The following is a 15,593-nucleotide window of genomic DNA, read 5'->3' on the forward strand; positions in this document are numbered from 1 at the left end:
TTAAAGGAGGTTTGGGTGAAGACCTTTCCCCAAAGCAGAGATGGGGGAGAGCGGGACTCTTAACACTTTGGCTCTAACAACTTCAGTGGGGAAGCCCTCTCCTGCTGGAGCAGAGCTGCTACTTTGGGGAAACCTTCCCTAGAGCAGGGCTGTAAGCTGCTCTGCTTACTGTGGTCTGTGCTGTTCCCTGACTCCCGACTACCAGAGCACTCTTCCACCTGAGCTGTAACACTCAATATTCCAGGCTCCTGATTGCCAGGACCCCTTTCCTTCTGAGCTGTGACACTTTCACCATTTTTGAGAACTTGTCATCATTGCCTGACCCCAGATACCGCATTACTGTTTTGCTCTTTCCACGTGTTCTTTTCTGGTTCTGTTTGTAGCGTTTTATGCATTAGTCGTGCGATCTAGAAAACCCACCAGTTGTGTTATCTCTTCCTTCTCTGTACAGCATTGCTGGGTATTTCTTGTGCCTAGTATTTCAAGAAAGTTTGGTTAATTGAGAATGACACACAGCTTCCTTTTCCTTACGTCAGAATCTTCTTCCTTCTATTTTAAGAGTCCCAGGCCTGGAAAAGATTTGAGTCTTAAACCCGCAGGCCGTTTCTCCTGCCTCAAAGGGAGTGAGGACAAACACGAAGGTGAGAGCAGGCCTGGGGGCGGCCATTGCTCTCAGAGCGCCATCTTCAAGCGGTTGGGAGGAGGTATATTCTTGCGCGACGGTCCCCAGATGCAAAGACTTCTGGGAGATAGAGTTTCTGCTCTACTCCTAGTGAGAAAGGAGAGCCCTGGAACTCGGGCTTCCGGTAAGATGCTGCCCATGCGCGTGTCTCAACCTATGCGCGTGCTCGTGCATGCACACGGCCTATGCGCCGCCCTCATTTCCTGAAGGTCCAGGGTCGACGCTCCCCTCCCTCCTGTAGCTTTTGCTTTCGCTAACTTGAAGTCGCAGATCCTGTGAGGGCCGAGGCCGGAGTTTTCCGGTCTGCAGCCGGAGGGCCCAGCGGGAGCGCGGCGCGAAGGCCGAGGACAGGGGCGGCGGGACTGTCAGCTCGGTGAGGCCCGTGGGCGCAGTTTGGGGTCCGCGAGAGGGAGGCTGGGCCTGGCCGGTCGCTCGCCGAGGTCCTACCGAGCTGCGTCAACCTGGGCTCCCCGCTGTCCTGTGCGGAGCCCAGGAGGGACGCAACCAATGGTCGGGCTGACAGCGGAGCAGCTGCACGGCTTTGGGGTGCATGGACGGTCCGAGGACGAGGTGTGCAGGCGCTGGGAGGGTCAGCGGTTCCAGATTCCCACGGTGTCACTCAGCGCCCATCAGCACCAGTGCTCTGTCTGCTGGTTCCTACCTTTGTAGCACTTTGTCTAGCCTTGCAGCATCATAACGGTCTAGTGCAGGAAGTCTGCTTTTGCTTTTGCTCGTGGAGGAATCAGTGTGATGGTGTGTGACTTAACCAAGGTCCTGCAAGGGTTTGGGGATAAGCGTGCCATTGTTTTCTAGTTTCTCTCGTATTCCTTTTTAAAATGGGCAGCAGTAACCGAGTTTAGTTGGATAGTTTGAAAAGAAACCACGCTTTATTACTGTTTATACGACGTCTGCCCATCTGGATCACTTTTCCTTTTTACGTTTTTGTTTTTGAAACGTGATCTCCCTGTGTTACCCAGGTTGTTCTGGCACGCGGTGATCCTCCTGTCTCAGCCTCCAGAGAACTGGGAGTACATGTATGTCACCTCATGGAACATTAATTCCAAGTGTACAGAGCTCAAAATTCTTCATTCACATGACTTAGTTTCACCAATTTGAACAGGAAATAGAAATAGGAAACAGGAAAAATGAAAAATAACCTTTTTGCACCTTTACATCTAATGCCCAGGGTCTGAAAAAAGAAGCAGTTTTGAGTTCATTGTGTAGCCCAGCTGGGTGGTGATGGCACAAACCTTTAGTTCCAGGACTTGGGAGGCAGAGGCAAGCGGGTCTCTGAGTTCGAGGCCACCCTGGTCTACAGATTGAGTTCCAGGACAGCCAGGGCTACACAGAGAAACCCTGCCTTGAAGAAAGAAAGTGTAGCCCATCCAACTGTTGGAGTTACTGGTTCCTCCTGTCACCCGTGTTACCTCTTCAGAATGTTTGTAGATTGTGACTTCATTTGGCAGTTCCCAGGCAGGAGATGTGTCTCTGTGTAGACCAGTTAACACCCCATTTCCTTTTCCTCCCCTAGGTCTGCCATCAGCAGCGTCTGCGCTTCCCAAGAGCAGCAGAAAATGAGCCGATCGAGGGTGAGTTTTTCCGTGTGTAAAGAGCCTTTTCTCCTTTGTAATGTATTTGGGAGACTGACAAAGGACTCTTCTTTAAAATGGTGTGGAGGTGGAAGACTATAAAGGCGATTACAATATAAAATATAGCCTGAGCGGCAGGATTGCCATGGCCTGTTGTGTAAGCAGTGTCATAATTTTAGGCTAATGGAGTTACTTGACACTGTGAGAGAAAGAAGGATCGCGTCCTTTCCATCACCTGCCTGCAAGTACTGTTGGGAGACGCCACTTTTGGTTGCTTATGGGTAGCAAAATTTTCCTAGGACTTGGCAAGTTTTCTTTATTCAGGTTAGTGTGATCATTAATGACATTCATAATAACAACCTTGGAGTCCTGTTTAAGCAGAGGCCCCGCTGCCCATGAACTTGTTGCAGGACGTTTTTCCAGGGACCATATGTGACGGGCCAGTGTGATCCATTTCCATCTTTCCTTTCTAGTTGTAGTAGTTTGAGGAAACCCTTTTAATAATGGTTCTTTTAAAATGCCTCTTATGGTTTTAGAGGGTTTTTTTTCTGCCTCCTCCTCCCAGAAATGGGATGGTTTATTTGTTGTTTCACAGTTTTGGGATTTGTTGCCATTGTCTTTACCTTTAAAGTAGTTGAAAAAATTCCTTGCTTTCCATGTGAGATTGGTTCTTTGCTCAGAAAGATTAGTCGGAGTGTGTCCATTCATTTTTGTTGTTGTTGTTTTGAGCCAGGGCTTCACGTAGCTCAGGCTGGCCTCATGTAGCTCAGGCTGGCCTCCAGAGTGCTATTGTAGCCTGAGAATGACCTTGATCCTGGTGAACTCCTGATCCTCCTGCCTCCACATCTAAGGGCTGGGATCACAGGTGTGCACCACCTTGTCCATTACTTTTCTATCTGCATGTTGAAAATTACCTTGACAAAAGCCACTTAAGGAAGAAAGGTTTTATTTGGGTTCACGGTTCTGGAATACAGTCCGTCTAGCGGGGAGGGGCCGATATTAATGTCTTGTCTGAAGTCAGGGAGGAAAAGGGACAGCATGCTGCTACACACCTCCCTTTGTGTTGGCAGGCCAGCATCCCAGCCGGGCACGGTGACATCCACAGCGGTAGGGTCTTCCAGCGCCACTGTGTAATCAAGACAGTCCCCATAGGCCCGTCTCCCAGATGACCTATCCCATTGACAGCACTGACATCAAAACTGTTGTACAAGGCATTTGTGAGTTTCCTTCTAGAAACCTCTGTGATGTTCCTGTCTCCGCTGTTGTGAGCTTAGCGGTTATGCAGTGATGGCTGTTGTCACCGTCTGCAAAGGTCTTAGGGAAGGCTGAGTGGTAGCTCACTCTTAGTACCATTTTCTACTCATTTGTTCACTGAATACTTTTGTGAACGTGAACTCGTCATTTTGGCTGCATAGCTCCTGTGGGAAGACAGATTAGAACTACCGGGTGGGCGTCTGAGCAGTGTGCTTCGTGCTTTGAAATGTTTCAAGTGTCTCAGCACGTTGATGGTGAGCAACCTTGATAGTCAGATCTTGAGTGTAGAGACCAGATAATTCCTTTAAGGTATCTTTTGAGTTCTTGGGAAACGCTTCTTAAATATTTGACAGCATTTGTTTTTTATTCAACATTTTATTTTGAAGTAATTTCAGATTCATAGAAAAGTTGCAAAGAGGAGCTAGAGAGATGGCTTAGTGGTTCAGCCAGATGGCTGGCTGCTCTCCCAGAGGTCCTGAGTTCAATGTCCAGCAACCCCATGGTGGCCCACAAGCATCTATAATGAGATCTGGCTCCCTCTTCTGGCCTACAGGCACCCATGCATGCAGAACACCATATACATAATAATTTTTTTTTTAAACAAAAGAAAGGTTACAAAGAAACAGAAGAATGATACAAAGAAATCTTGCATTCCTTTTGCTCTAAGATACCAATTCTTTTAAAAAAACAACAACTTTTTAAAATATTTTGTATGTGCCTACATGTGTGTGATGGGGCAGTATGTAGCACTTCCATAGTGTCTCCACATGGATTCTGGGGATGGACCCCAGATCATCAGGCTGTGTGGCGAGTGCTTTACCCACTGAGCGGTCTCACTAGCCTACCCTGCCAGCGTTACTCAAGAGAGCAGAACGGCTGCTAAAATAATCGACAGTGTGCACTCTACAGCACTGAATGTAATCAAATCCAGTTCACAGCGACAGAGTGATTGCTGAATCTAGAGAACAAACAAGCGCTTGAGGATTTTGTTTGGCCTTTTTTTAGGGGATCCAACTGGGAGAGTCTCATCCATAGAATTACAGAGTCATACATAGAATCAGGTTTTATATAGAGAGTTATAGAATCATATATAAAACCATAGTAGTATACATAGACTCTCATGCGTGGAATCCTAGACTCTCATACATCATAGAGTTGTATCAGGTCTTTTCTTTTGAGCCACAAGCCAGCTCCCAAATCACGACACAGAGACTGAATACCTGTTGTAAATGCTCAGCCTCATCTTAGCTCTTATTTGAATCTGTTTCTCTCTGTCTACGATTTGCCTCAGGGCTTTTTACCTTTCTTTCTGTACATCCTGCCCTGTGTTTGCTGGCTGGCAGCTGCCTGACTGGCCCCTCATGTCTCCCTCTTCCCCTCCCTCATTCTCTCCTCCTCTCTTCTTAGTGGGGCTAGATTTCTCTTTCTACATATTCTCTCTGCCTGCCTGTCTTGCTATCCCTCCTCTGCCTAGCTGTTGGCTGTTCAGCTGTTGATTAACCAATCAGGTACCTTAGGCAGGCAAGGCAAAACAGCAACGCATCTTTTCATAATTAAACAAATGCAACATAAACAAATGTATCACATCCTTAACATCATTAAACAAGTGCAGCAGGAACAAACGTAACACACCTTCACACAGTTAAATATTCCACAACATAAACGTAACACACCTTCACACAGTTAAATTTTCCACAACATAAAACGTAACACACCTTCACACAGTTAAATATTCCACAGCACAACCAAATGTAACACACCTTCACACAGTTAAATATTCCACAACATAAACAAATGTAACACACCTTCACACAGTTAAATATTCCACAGCACAACCAAATGTAACACACCTTCACACAGTTAAATATTCCACAACATAAACGTAACACACCTTCACACAGTTAAATATTCCACAACATAAACGTAACACACCTTCACACAAATATTCCACAACATAAACAAATGTAACACACCTTCACACAGTTAAATATTCCACAACATTGAGTCTCAATACAAAAATTGTAGACAGACTTAACAATCCCAGGCATTGGCGTGGTACAGTTCCTGACAGAACTGTGGAGAAAGAGACAGAGGCGCAGCTTCCACCGCCCCCTCCCAGTCATGGGACAGAGCAGAACACTGCACATTTGGGGGCACGTGCGCACTGGGGAGTACGGCCTGCTGCAGTCACCTGTCAGTGCTGAGAGCGGAAGTCCTCCGTTATACATTTGGAGTCATTTTTAGAAGGTTACAAAGAAAATCCCTTTATTTTTTCCTATTTGGCTTCATTTGTTTTTACGTTTAGATTACTGATTCGGTGGGTGTTCATTCTGTGCTGGCAAAGGCTTGGGGGTGGCTTTATCCTTGTTCAGTTATCTCCTGCTCTTACAGTCTTGCGTCACCACAGTGGAATACCAGAGCCAGCAGACTTTCAGGGAAAACTGTCATTTGCTCAGTTTTTGGTGCCGGTAAGCAGCATTCCCACATGGCCTCTGCGTCAGTTCTCACCTTCGGATTCCTGCCCTGAGGTGCTGCCTTGGTTGTTCTTTTTTTTTTTTAATTTATTTATTTATTAAAGATTTCTGTCTCTGCCTTGGTTGTTCTTGAGGATAGTCTATGACCCTGAAGCCAAATAAACCTGTTCACCTTCAAGTTGCTTTTGCTCAGTGTGGTCACAGCTGCAGAGGTGCAAACAAGACGTTTCCTATTTTACTTCTTTTTATTCAAAGCCAGTAACAAACTCTTTAAATCTTTGGTTCTGGGTATTGAACTTGGGGCCTCTGCTACACTAAGCTCACGCTCCACCTACTTACATCTGAGCCCTGGAGTCTCCATTTGTAATCTGGTAATTCCCACTAGTACTGGAGCTGAACCCAGGGCCAAACTGTGCTAGGTAAGTACTCTTATCACTGAGTTAGGTCTCTACACGTACCTGCATGCACACACGTGTACACACACACTTGTTGAAACAGAAGCCTGCCCAATAATCTCAGGTGGCCCTTGAACTCACGATTTTCCTGCCTCAGCTTCCCAGGTGCCAGGATTACAGGTGTGTGTCATCTTGCCCAGCTTATTCTTTTGTGGAATGGAATCTTATTATGTAGCCCAGCCTGGCCTTGAACTAAGGACCTCCTGTCTCCCTCTCCCAAGTGCAGGGATTACAGATGCACATACCACTCCTGGCTGTGTGTGTTCCTTTTGTATCCTTTTACTTTACGGTTATTTTATAGGGGTGGTTTCACCATCAGTTCTCTGAATTGTCACATCATCCACAAAGAGGAATAGATTTTCCTGGTCCCGATTGCCCCTCTGAGGTAACAGTGAGCATTGGGACGGCACAGGGTTTTCTTCTTAGCTGGGTACATTAGTGCACGACACTGTGCTTTAGAAACCAAGTCAACCATTTAGACTCCCATGTTTAAGTCATTTCTAACACCTGTTTAGCCATACACTCTGATTTTATGGAAGTAATATCATAATTCATTAGAAAACGAAAATAGGAGTCGGGCCAGCAAGATGGCCCAGCAGATAGAAGTGCTCGCCACAAAAGCCTGGGGACATGAGTTTATCTTCAGACCCATGTGAAGCGGGAAAAGAACATATTCACAAAGCTGTGCCCTGGGACATGAGTTTCTCTTCAGACCCATGTGCAGCTGGAAGAGAACATATTCACAAAGCTGTGCCCTGGCCCACATGTGCCATGGCTTAAGTGTGCATACATGCGCATACACAGTACTTTTTAAATATAAGTCAATAGATAAAATTTAGTTTCTCTGTGCTGAAGAGAAGGCTCAGTGGTTAAGAGCCCTAGCTGCTCTTCCAGAGGATCTGGGTTCAAAGTCTGGCCTCTGAGTACCAGGCATGCATATGGTGTGCAGACATGTGTACCAGCAAAACACCCATACATGTGACAGAAATGAAGTTCTTTTTCGTGTGTGAATTTAGTTTTGTTAGTGTTGAGTTGTTCATCTTGATGCCCATCCTTTTGTTTATGTAGTTTCCTTAGCTGATGGTTCTTTGGTTTTGTTTTGTTTTACCAGATAGGGTTTCCTTATGTAGCCTCAACTTTCCTGGAACTAGTCCTGTAGACCAGGCTGGCCTCAAACTCACAGAGATACACCTGCCTCTGCCTCCCAAGTACTGGGATTAAAGGTGTGTGCCACCACTGCCCAGCTATCTGATTATTCTTAATATTCTGATTAAATTTTGGGAGAATTTTTCTTATTTGAGGTACTGGAAGTTGAGTCTAGATTCTCCATTCTAGGCAAGGAAAGAGAATTTTTTTTCCCCCGAGACAGGGTTTCTCCGTAGCTTAGGAGCCTGTCCTGGAACTAGCTCTTGTAGACCAGGCTGGCCTCAAACTCACAGAGATCCGCCTGCCTCTGCCTCCCGAGTGCTGGGATTAAAGATGGGATGGCGCCACCACTGCCAGGTAGAAAGGGAAATTATTAGCAGCCAATGCAGATGGACTCCAGTGCCTCCTGCTTGGCTCACCTCTTTACGGGGTGATGGCTGCAGAGTCTGGAAGTAAGTAGAGAGGGTACTAATGGCTTAGTCACCTTTTCTGCTACTGTGACATGGCTCTAGCAATGGCTCAGCAGTTAACACTGGCTGCCCTCCCGGAGGTTCCAGGGTTGATCCCAGCACCCCATGGTGGCTCACCACCACGTGTATCCCCAGTTACAGGCAATCCAATAAATACCCTCTTCTGGCCACAGACAATATGCATATGTGTACTTATACATACGTACGTACGTACATACATACAGGGGAAGCAGTCATACATATGAAATAATGATATCTTTAAAAATTGCTCTGATGGAAACAGTTTAAGATAGCTCACAGTTCCCGTCACAGTCCATCCAACAGGGACGTCAGCAGCAGGCGCATGAGGCACCATCAGAAGGCAGGAAACCATGCTTGCTATGCTCACTCACTTTCATCTATTTGTACAGTCCAAGATCTAAGCCAGGGAGTGAAGCCACGCATGGTGGGCAGGCCTTCCTGCCTCAGCTAACCTAATCAAGATGATCCCCATGGGAATGATGAGAGCCTGTCTCTGCAGTGATTCAGGGTCTCAAGGTGATCCCTATGGTTAACCATCACACCTAATTGAAAGGGCCTTGGGCCATTTTGTAGTGGTGGCATGTTCATAGAGGAGATTAATTTGCTCAAATTAATTCACACTGAAACGGTTTTCTGAAAGTTTTCATTTAGGGAAACCAAATGCCTGTCCACTGTGGCTAGTCAAGTGTATGTCCTGTTTGATCTGATACAGTTTCGGATTGGATCTATATTCCTGATAATCCCATACAGATAGAGTATCATTTATCTCACATAGAAAAGTACATGTGTGGTTATGTGATGATGGAGGGCTGAAATCTTGTGTCCTCTGCTGTCTCTGGCAGCATTGCCAAAGCCACCGGCTTCGAATCCGATTCATCAGTCACTCGACTGCCCTGTCCCTGCAGCAATTCCACACTGCTGTCTAGGGAGTTCTGAGGCAGCCAGCTCCTCCATGGTCCCCATGCTGGGACTCTATGAGGGCTCTGCTGGAGAGTGCAGACCAGTGGCCCCTATGTAAAGTTGCATGACACATGGCTCTGGCTTCTCTGTACCTGAAAGGTATCGTGGAGACATCCCTGTGGTTAGGACCCGGATTCCAGTGCTCTTAGAAGAATGTGTTTTCTGTTTCTTTTAAAGATATGTCTAAGTATGTATTGTTTTTTGTTAATATGTGTGTGAGAGAGAGTTTACGTGTACCATGTGCACGTAGGAGCCCACAGGCCAGAAGAAGGTGCCAACTCTCTAGAACTGGTATTAACAGGCAGTTGTAAGCTGTCAGACGCGGCGCTGGGAACTGAACTCCAGTCCTCTGCAAGAGCAGTAGTGCTCTTAACTACTGAGCCATCTCTCTAGCCCTGGACTTGGGTTTTTGAATCAGGAAGATAATCGTGTTTGGTTGGTTTACTCCTAATCTAAAACTGGCTCTCCCTGTCAAAAGCTGTCGTAGGAAAGCACCTGCTTGGTGTCTCCCCACCTGCTTTCCTTCTGTGCTGGTGCTGCTCAGTCTGTCCTCTTCCCCCTTCCCTGTGTATCTCACTCTAGTAAGATTCTCTTTTATCATTATCAGTGTTGTATATTACTGCAAGAAAGAAATGTTTGCAGTGAAACTTGAAATAACCTCCATTGTGTGAGTAGCCCACGCAGTTGGCTATCAGATAAAGTATGTAGAAGTCAAACAGCTGAAACACGGGTCTGGCGGGACGACTCCGTGAGTGCAGGTCCAGAGTGCGCGTGTGCAAGGAGAGAAGAGCCTGACAGTTTTCCTCTCCCCCCATATTTGCTGCTGCGCACATGCTGAAAGCTTTTGTTTGTTTATTTTTCGAGGCAGGGTTTTATTGCACAGCCCTGGCTGTCCTGGAACTCGCTCTGCGAACCAAGCTGGCCTCCAGCTCACAGAGATCGGCTGCCTCTGCCTCCAGTGTGTGCCGCCACTAACCCAGTTGTTTCCCACGTTTTCTGGCCTCTCCAGTTTACACAGTCCAGTTGCAAATGGGAACTGAACTGTCGTGGTGGCTCAGCTTCTTCTCACTAGCTGTAATAAACTGCCCTGAGAGAGGCAGCCTGAGGGAGAAGGGCTGGTGTGGCTCAGGATTCCAGGTTGTGGTCCATGATCCTGGGAAAATCAAGGCAGCAGATATGTTAAACAGCTGCACTTATTACATCTGCAGTCGAGAGCGAAGAACACGGAATTAATGCCTGCTGCTAGCATTCAGCTGGCTTTGTCCACTCTTATAGAATGTAGGATCTCTGCCCCAAGGAATGAGGCCACCCATCTTCCTACTTCAGGTCTTCCTACTGCAGCTAGCATAATACAGACACACCCTCATGGGCCAGCCTAATTAGACAGGTGGTTCTCGATCATGTCGGGTTGATAGTTAACTGCTATATTAGGGTTTTGCTTTTGCTTTTGTTTCCTGAGACAACGTGTTACCATATGGTTTGTTTCCCTTCCAGGCTCTGTGGCGCTGAGGTGTGGAATGTTGGTGGCTCACTGCACCAGTTGGTTAGGAAAGCTTGTTCTCTCTGGCCTTTTCTATATCCCCTAATTCTGATCACAGTGCCATTGCAGGGCCCACTGTCCTTCGGGGACGTGGCTGTGGCCTTCACCCAAGAGGAGTGGCAGCGGCTGGGCTCTGAGGAGAAGACGACGTACAGGGACGTGATGCTGGAGACCTACAGCAACCTCGTCTCCGTGGGTGAGCACCCGTTGCTTTCTAGATGCTGCGAATTCAGTGATTGTCTCCAGTGTAAAGGAACCAGGGCTCCTTAGTCCTTCTGGGTAGACATGAAGTCTGTCTTTGCTGCTCCATTGAAAGAGTCTACTTTTTGCCCCCTTGTGGCTCTGGATATTGAACCCAGCTCCTATATGTTAAGCAAGTCCTCTGCCTCTTAGCTGCACCCTGTACAGAAAATGGTAAGAAATGAGAGGGGTGTGGTGTAACTTGTGACGCATCTTCCTGTGTCGGAGTGATTTCTGCGGCCCGGTAGTCCCAGCCCTTCTCCTTTTCTTGTTAACAGGGTATGATGTCACCAAGCCAAACGTGATTATTAAGTTGGAGCAGGGAGAAGAACCGTGGATGCTGGAAGGCGACTGCCATGTGCAGAGTCACGTGGGTGAGTGACAGGAGGGTGAAATGTTACAAGGTAATCTCTCCAGTTGATACTGTAGGGGGAGCTTTTGAAACTTGGTGCTTTGTACCAGGCAAAATCGAGAAACATGGGGGTTTATTTGTATTCAGAGTTTTAAAAAAAATGACTTGAAATGAAAAGCTGGACTTAGTGAACATTTTCTTTGTGTCACAAGCTGTTTAAGCCCTGGTTGTGAAACTCTCTTTACGTGGGAGGAAAATGGAACTTTCAGAACGTTTTGACTTATGTACCAGATAGAAAGATGAAGACTTCACTAGACATGGTGGCTCAGGTCTGTAGTCTCAGAACTTGAGCAAAAACAAAAGCAAGGATTCCAGAAGTGCCTAAGGCACAGTCTCCCGTGTGGTGATGAATTGCCACAGTGTAAATGCAGAAGTGTCTGGGATGGCAGTCCTCTGGTGTGGTGATGTGTTGCCGCTTGATATAAAGGGCCATTAGAACATTTCTTTTTCGTATATGCCCAATAACTATTTTCCCCTGCTCCCCTTTGCCGCGAGTCCCCCCACTTCTATCTAAGTCTATCACCCTTTCGGGAACTGGGCTTTCTGCTCATCATTCTTAGGTCATTTTCATTTTCTTCTCTCAAAGTTGATTTGTAAAGTACAGTGCTTGTTTTCAATATAAATTTACTGTCTTCCCACTTCTTTTTTTGGTTCCTGTCCTGGAACTAGCTCTTGTAGACCAGGCTGGCCTCGAACTCACAGAGATCCGCCTGCCTCTGCCTCCCGAGTGCTGGGATTAAAGGCATGCGCCACCACCGCCCGGCTGTCTTCCCACTTCTTTTTTTTTTTTTTTTTTTTTTTTTTTTTTTTGGTTTTTTGAGACAGGGTTTCTCTGTAGCTTTGGTGCCTGTCCTGAAACTAGCTCTTGTAGACCAGGCTGGCCTCGAACTCACAGAGATCCGCCTGCCTCTGCCTCCCGAGTGCTGGGATTAAAGGCGTGCGCCACCACCGCCCGGCTGTCTTCCCACTTCTTATCCCCACACACATACACAGATATATATTACATGTTATAAATCAAAACAGACCTATACACTCATGATAATTTTACTCATAGATTGCCCACAGATAAGACATTTAGGTACTGCTCCTTCTGTATTCTGTAAATTCATATTGACAACATTTGTTCAATCTTACTTCTTTTCAGAAATCAGTAAAGTTGATGACACCATAGAGAAAATCCAAGAAAGCGAAGGCAAATGTATGAGGCGAACTGAGGATCTCAGCAGCCGAAGAGCAGAGAAGGGGGACGCGATTGATAAAACGGATCGCCTGGAACTGCGCCTCGTTTCTTCAAGCACAGGGGCTCCCCGTTGTGTGTCTTGTGGGCAGACCCTGGAACCCGTGGCAGCGCTGATTAGTAGTGATGGACGGTATGCATCGGAGAAGCCCGACAAGTGTGGTGACTGTGGGACAGCATGCAGAGAGAAAGCGGGCGACTCTAATCAAAATGGAGATACTTCTGCTCAACATGATGAAAGCATTCTGCAGAAAATCACCATTGTGGAGAAGCCCTTTGATTATGAGTGCATGGAAGCCTTAGACAGCGAAGCTGTTTTCATGGCTCACGAGAGAGCTTACATGGGGGAGAAACCCTATGAATGGGATGATGATTCTGGACCAGACTTCATCCAGATGTCAGATTTCAGTGCATATCAGAGATCACAACTGGAAATGAAGCCCTTTGAATGTACACAGTGTGGGAAGTCCTTCTGTAAAAAGTCCAAATTCATCATACATCAGAGAGCTCACACAGGAGAGAAACCGTATGCGTGTAATGTGTGTGGAAAGTCCTTCAGTCAGAAGGGGACCCTCACTGTCCATCGGAGGTCACACTTAGAGGAGAAACCCTATAAGTGTACTGAATGCGGGAAAACCTTCTGTCAGAAGTTACATCTCACACAGCATCTGAGAACTCACTCAGGAGAGAAGCCCTATGAGTGCAGTGAATGTGGGAAGACCTTCTGCCAAAAGACGCACCTCACTCTCCACCAGAGGAACCATTCCGGGGAGAGGCCCTATCCGTGCAACGAGTGTGGGAAATCCTTCTCCCGGAAGTCTGCCCTCAATGACCATCAGAGAACACACACCGGAGAGAAGCTGTATAAGTGTAACGAGTGTGGGAAATCCTACTACCGAAAGTCCACTCTCATTACACACCAGCGAACGCACACAGGGGAGAAGCCGTACCAGTGTAGCGAGTGCGGGAAGTTCTTCTCCCGGGTGTCGTACCTCACCATCCATTACAGGAGCCATTTAGAAGAGAAGCCGTACGAGTGTGCGGAGTGCGGGAAGACCTTCAATCTGAACTCAGCCTTCATTCGCCATCGGAAGGTGCATTCGGAGGACAGAGTCCTTGAGTGTAGTGAATGCGGGAAGCTCTCCCAACTGCAGTGTCTCCCTGATCGCACGAATGACTTAGGACAGAAACACTATGAATGCAGTGAGTGTGGGAAGACCGTCCTTGAAAGCTCCGCCTTCAGTGGGCCCCAGTCTGTTCCAGAAGCGGAGAAGACGTACGACTGTAATATATGTGGGAAGTCGTTCTCTGATTTGTCATGCTACACTGTACATTACAGAGGTCATTCTGAAGAGAAGCCCTTCGGGTGCAGTGAGTGTGGGAAAACCTTCTCTCATAATTCATCCCTCTTTAGACATCAGAGAGTGCACACAGGTGAAAAGCCGTATGAATGTTGTGAGTGCGGGAAGTTCTTCTCGCAGAAGTCCTACCTCACCATCCACCACCGCATCCACTCGGGGGAGAAGCCCTACGAGTGCAGCGAGTGCGGGAAGACCTTCTCCCGGATGTCCAATCTCACCGTGCACTACAGAAGCCACTCGGGAGAGAAGCCCTACGAGTGTAACGAGTGTGGGAAGGTCTTCTCTCAGAAGTCCTACCTCACTGTCCACTACCGGACTCATTCGGGAGAGAAGCCTTATGAATGTAATGAATGTGGGAAGAAGTTCCACCACAGATCAGCCTTCAATAGCCATCAGAGAATTCATAAAAGGGGGATATAAGTGCACTCGGTGTGGAAAATCTCTGACATCTCAATTTAAAACAGACATTTGGTTATAATGAACATTGGAAGTTTAATGGGGAGTCAAGTATGGATTTTCCCCCTAATTTTTATATTTGTGGTGCTGGGATTGAATACAGGGCCTTTTGCATGCTATAGATGCTCTAAATCGAGCTGCACCCCAATGATTCAAGAGTAGAGCATCCATGCTCCATGTGAGAAGCCCTAAAACAAAGTCCATCTTAACCTGAATTTTCAGAAAAGAATCTGTAGAAATTCAGCAAGAAACAAACCATGACCATATCACTAATGGGACACTAGATAATATTTACAGGAGTGAAACTTTCAAAGTATTTAATATTTATTTCTGATTTAAATTGTATTTACAAATCAGGGAATCTTGCTAAGAAACATCAGTAAGGTGATGTAACACACTTTGGAAACTTATTAAAAGCCATATTTGTGATATAAAAACAGGTGTTTATAGAAAATATGCAAGAAGTTATCTGTTCTGAATAAACTTATAAAAAGGAAGTTATAGCGGGGCAGTGGTGGCGCATGCCTTTAATCCCAGCACTCGGGAGGCAGAGGCAGGCAGATCTCTGTGAGTTCGAGACCAGCCTGGTCTACAAGAGCTAGTTCCAGGACAGGCTCCAAAACCACAGAGAAACCCTGTCTCAAAAAAACCAAAAAAAAAAAAAAAAGGAAGTTATAAAGTTGGGAGTTGATCCTAAGGCTGACCAAATATGTGGCATCTCTGATGTTTTAGAAATGCAAATTAATAGTAATTCTATGCAATCTTTCACAACCATGGCTGTGAATAATTTTGAAAACATGATATTGAGCCTTAGAATGGCAAGTGTTACAATGGGATTTATTGGTGAAATTGTTATATAATGGGAAAGCACATGATTTTTTTGTGAATGCTTACCAGTAGACTGGTTTTGTTAAAAATTTTCAACTGGAATTGAGCAATTTTTTAAAAATACTATTTTGATAAACTTTTCTGTCTTAGTGTTGTATTGCTATGAAGAGACACCATGATCATAGCAAATCTTTTAATTTTTTTATTAATTAAATATTTATCTTACATCCCAACCCTCCCTTCTCTCCCTCCTCTTCACCCTTCCAATCCAGGACCATGGCAGTTCTTACAAAGGAAAACATTTAATTGGGGCTGCTCACAGTTCAGAGGTTCAGTCCACTATTGTCATGGTGGAAAGCATGGTGGCACGCAGGCAGACAAGGTGCTGGAGTAGTAGCTCAGAGTTCTAATCCATCTGCAGCAGGCAGCCAGAACAGAGAGATGTGGCCTGGCTTGAGCATTTGCAGC

The 15,593-nt window shown here is 46.3% G+C and overlaps 1 protein-coding gene across 1 annotated transcript; it reads left to right on the forward strand.

Moving 5' to 3' along the window:
* Nucleotides 1-945: 945 nt before the first annotated feature.
* On the forward strand, nucleotides 946-15,352 carry LOC121444417 (RB-associated KRAB zinc finger protein-like). Its single transcript, XM_041646230.1, has 5 exons — nucleotides 946-1,055; nucleotides 2,214-2,271; nucleotides 10,661-10,787; nucleotides 11,110-11,205; nucleotides 12,388-15,352. The coding sequence occupies exons 2-5, from the start codon at nucleotides 2,257-2,259 to the stop codon at nucleotides 14,259-14,261; spliced, it is 2,112 nt and encodes a 703-aa protein (XP_041502164.1). The 5' UTR covers nucleotides 946-1,055; nucleotides 2,214-2,256; the 3' UTR covers nucleotides 14,262-15,352.
* Nucleotides 15,353-15,593: the final 241 nt, after the last annotated feature.

This window comes from Microtus oregoni, unplaced genomic scaffold (assembly GCF_018167655.1).
Source record: "Microtus oregoni isolate MIOR12 unplaced genomic scaffold, Mior012 000003F_ref0000135, whole genome shotgun sequence".
Lineage (NCBI taxonomy): Eukaryota > Metazoa > Chordata > Mammalia > Rodentia > Cricetidae > Microtus > Microtus oregoni.

Coding starts and splice junctions, on each gene's coding strand:
- LOC121444417 (XM_041646230.1), top strand. Junction 10,788..11,109: donor CAGCAACCTCGTCTCCGTGG/GTGAGCACCCGT, acceptor TCTTGTTAACAG/GGTATGATGTCACCAAGCCA. Junction 11,206..12,387: donor CCATGTGCAGAGTCACGTGG/GTGAGTGACAGG, acceptor ACTTCTTTTCAG/AAATCAGTAAAGTTGATGAC.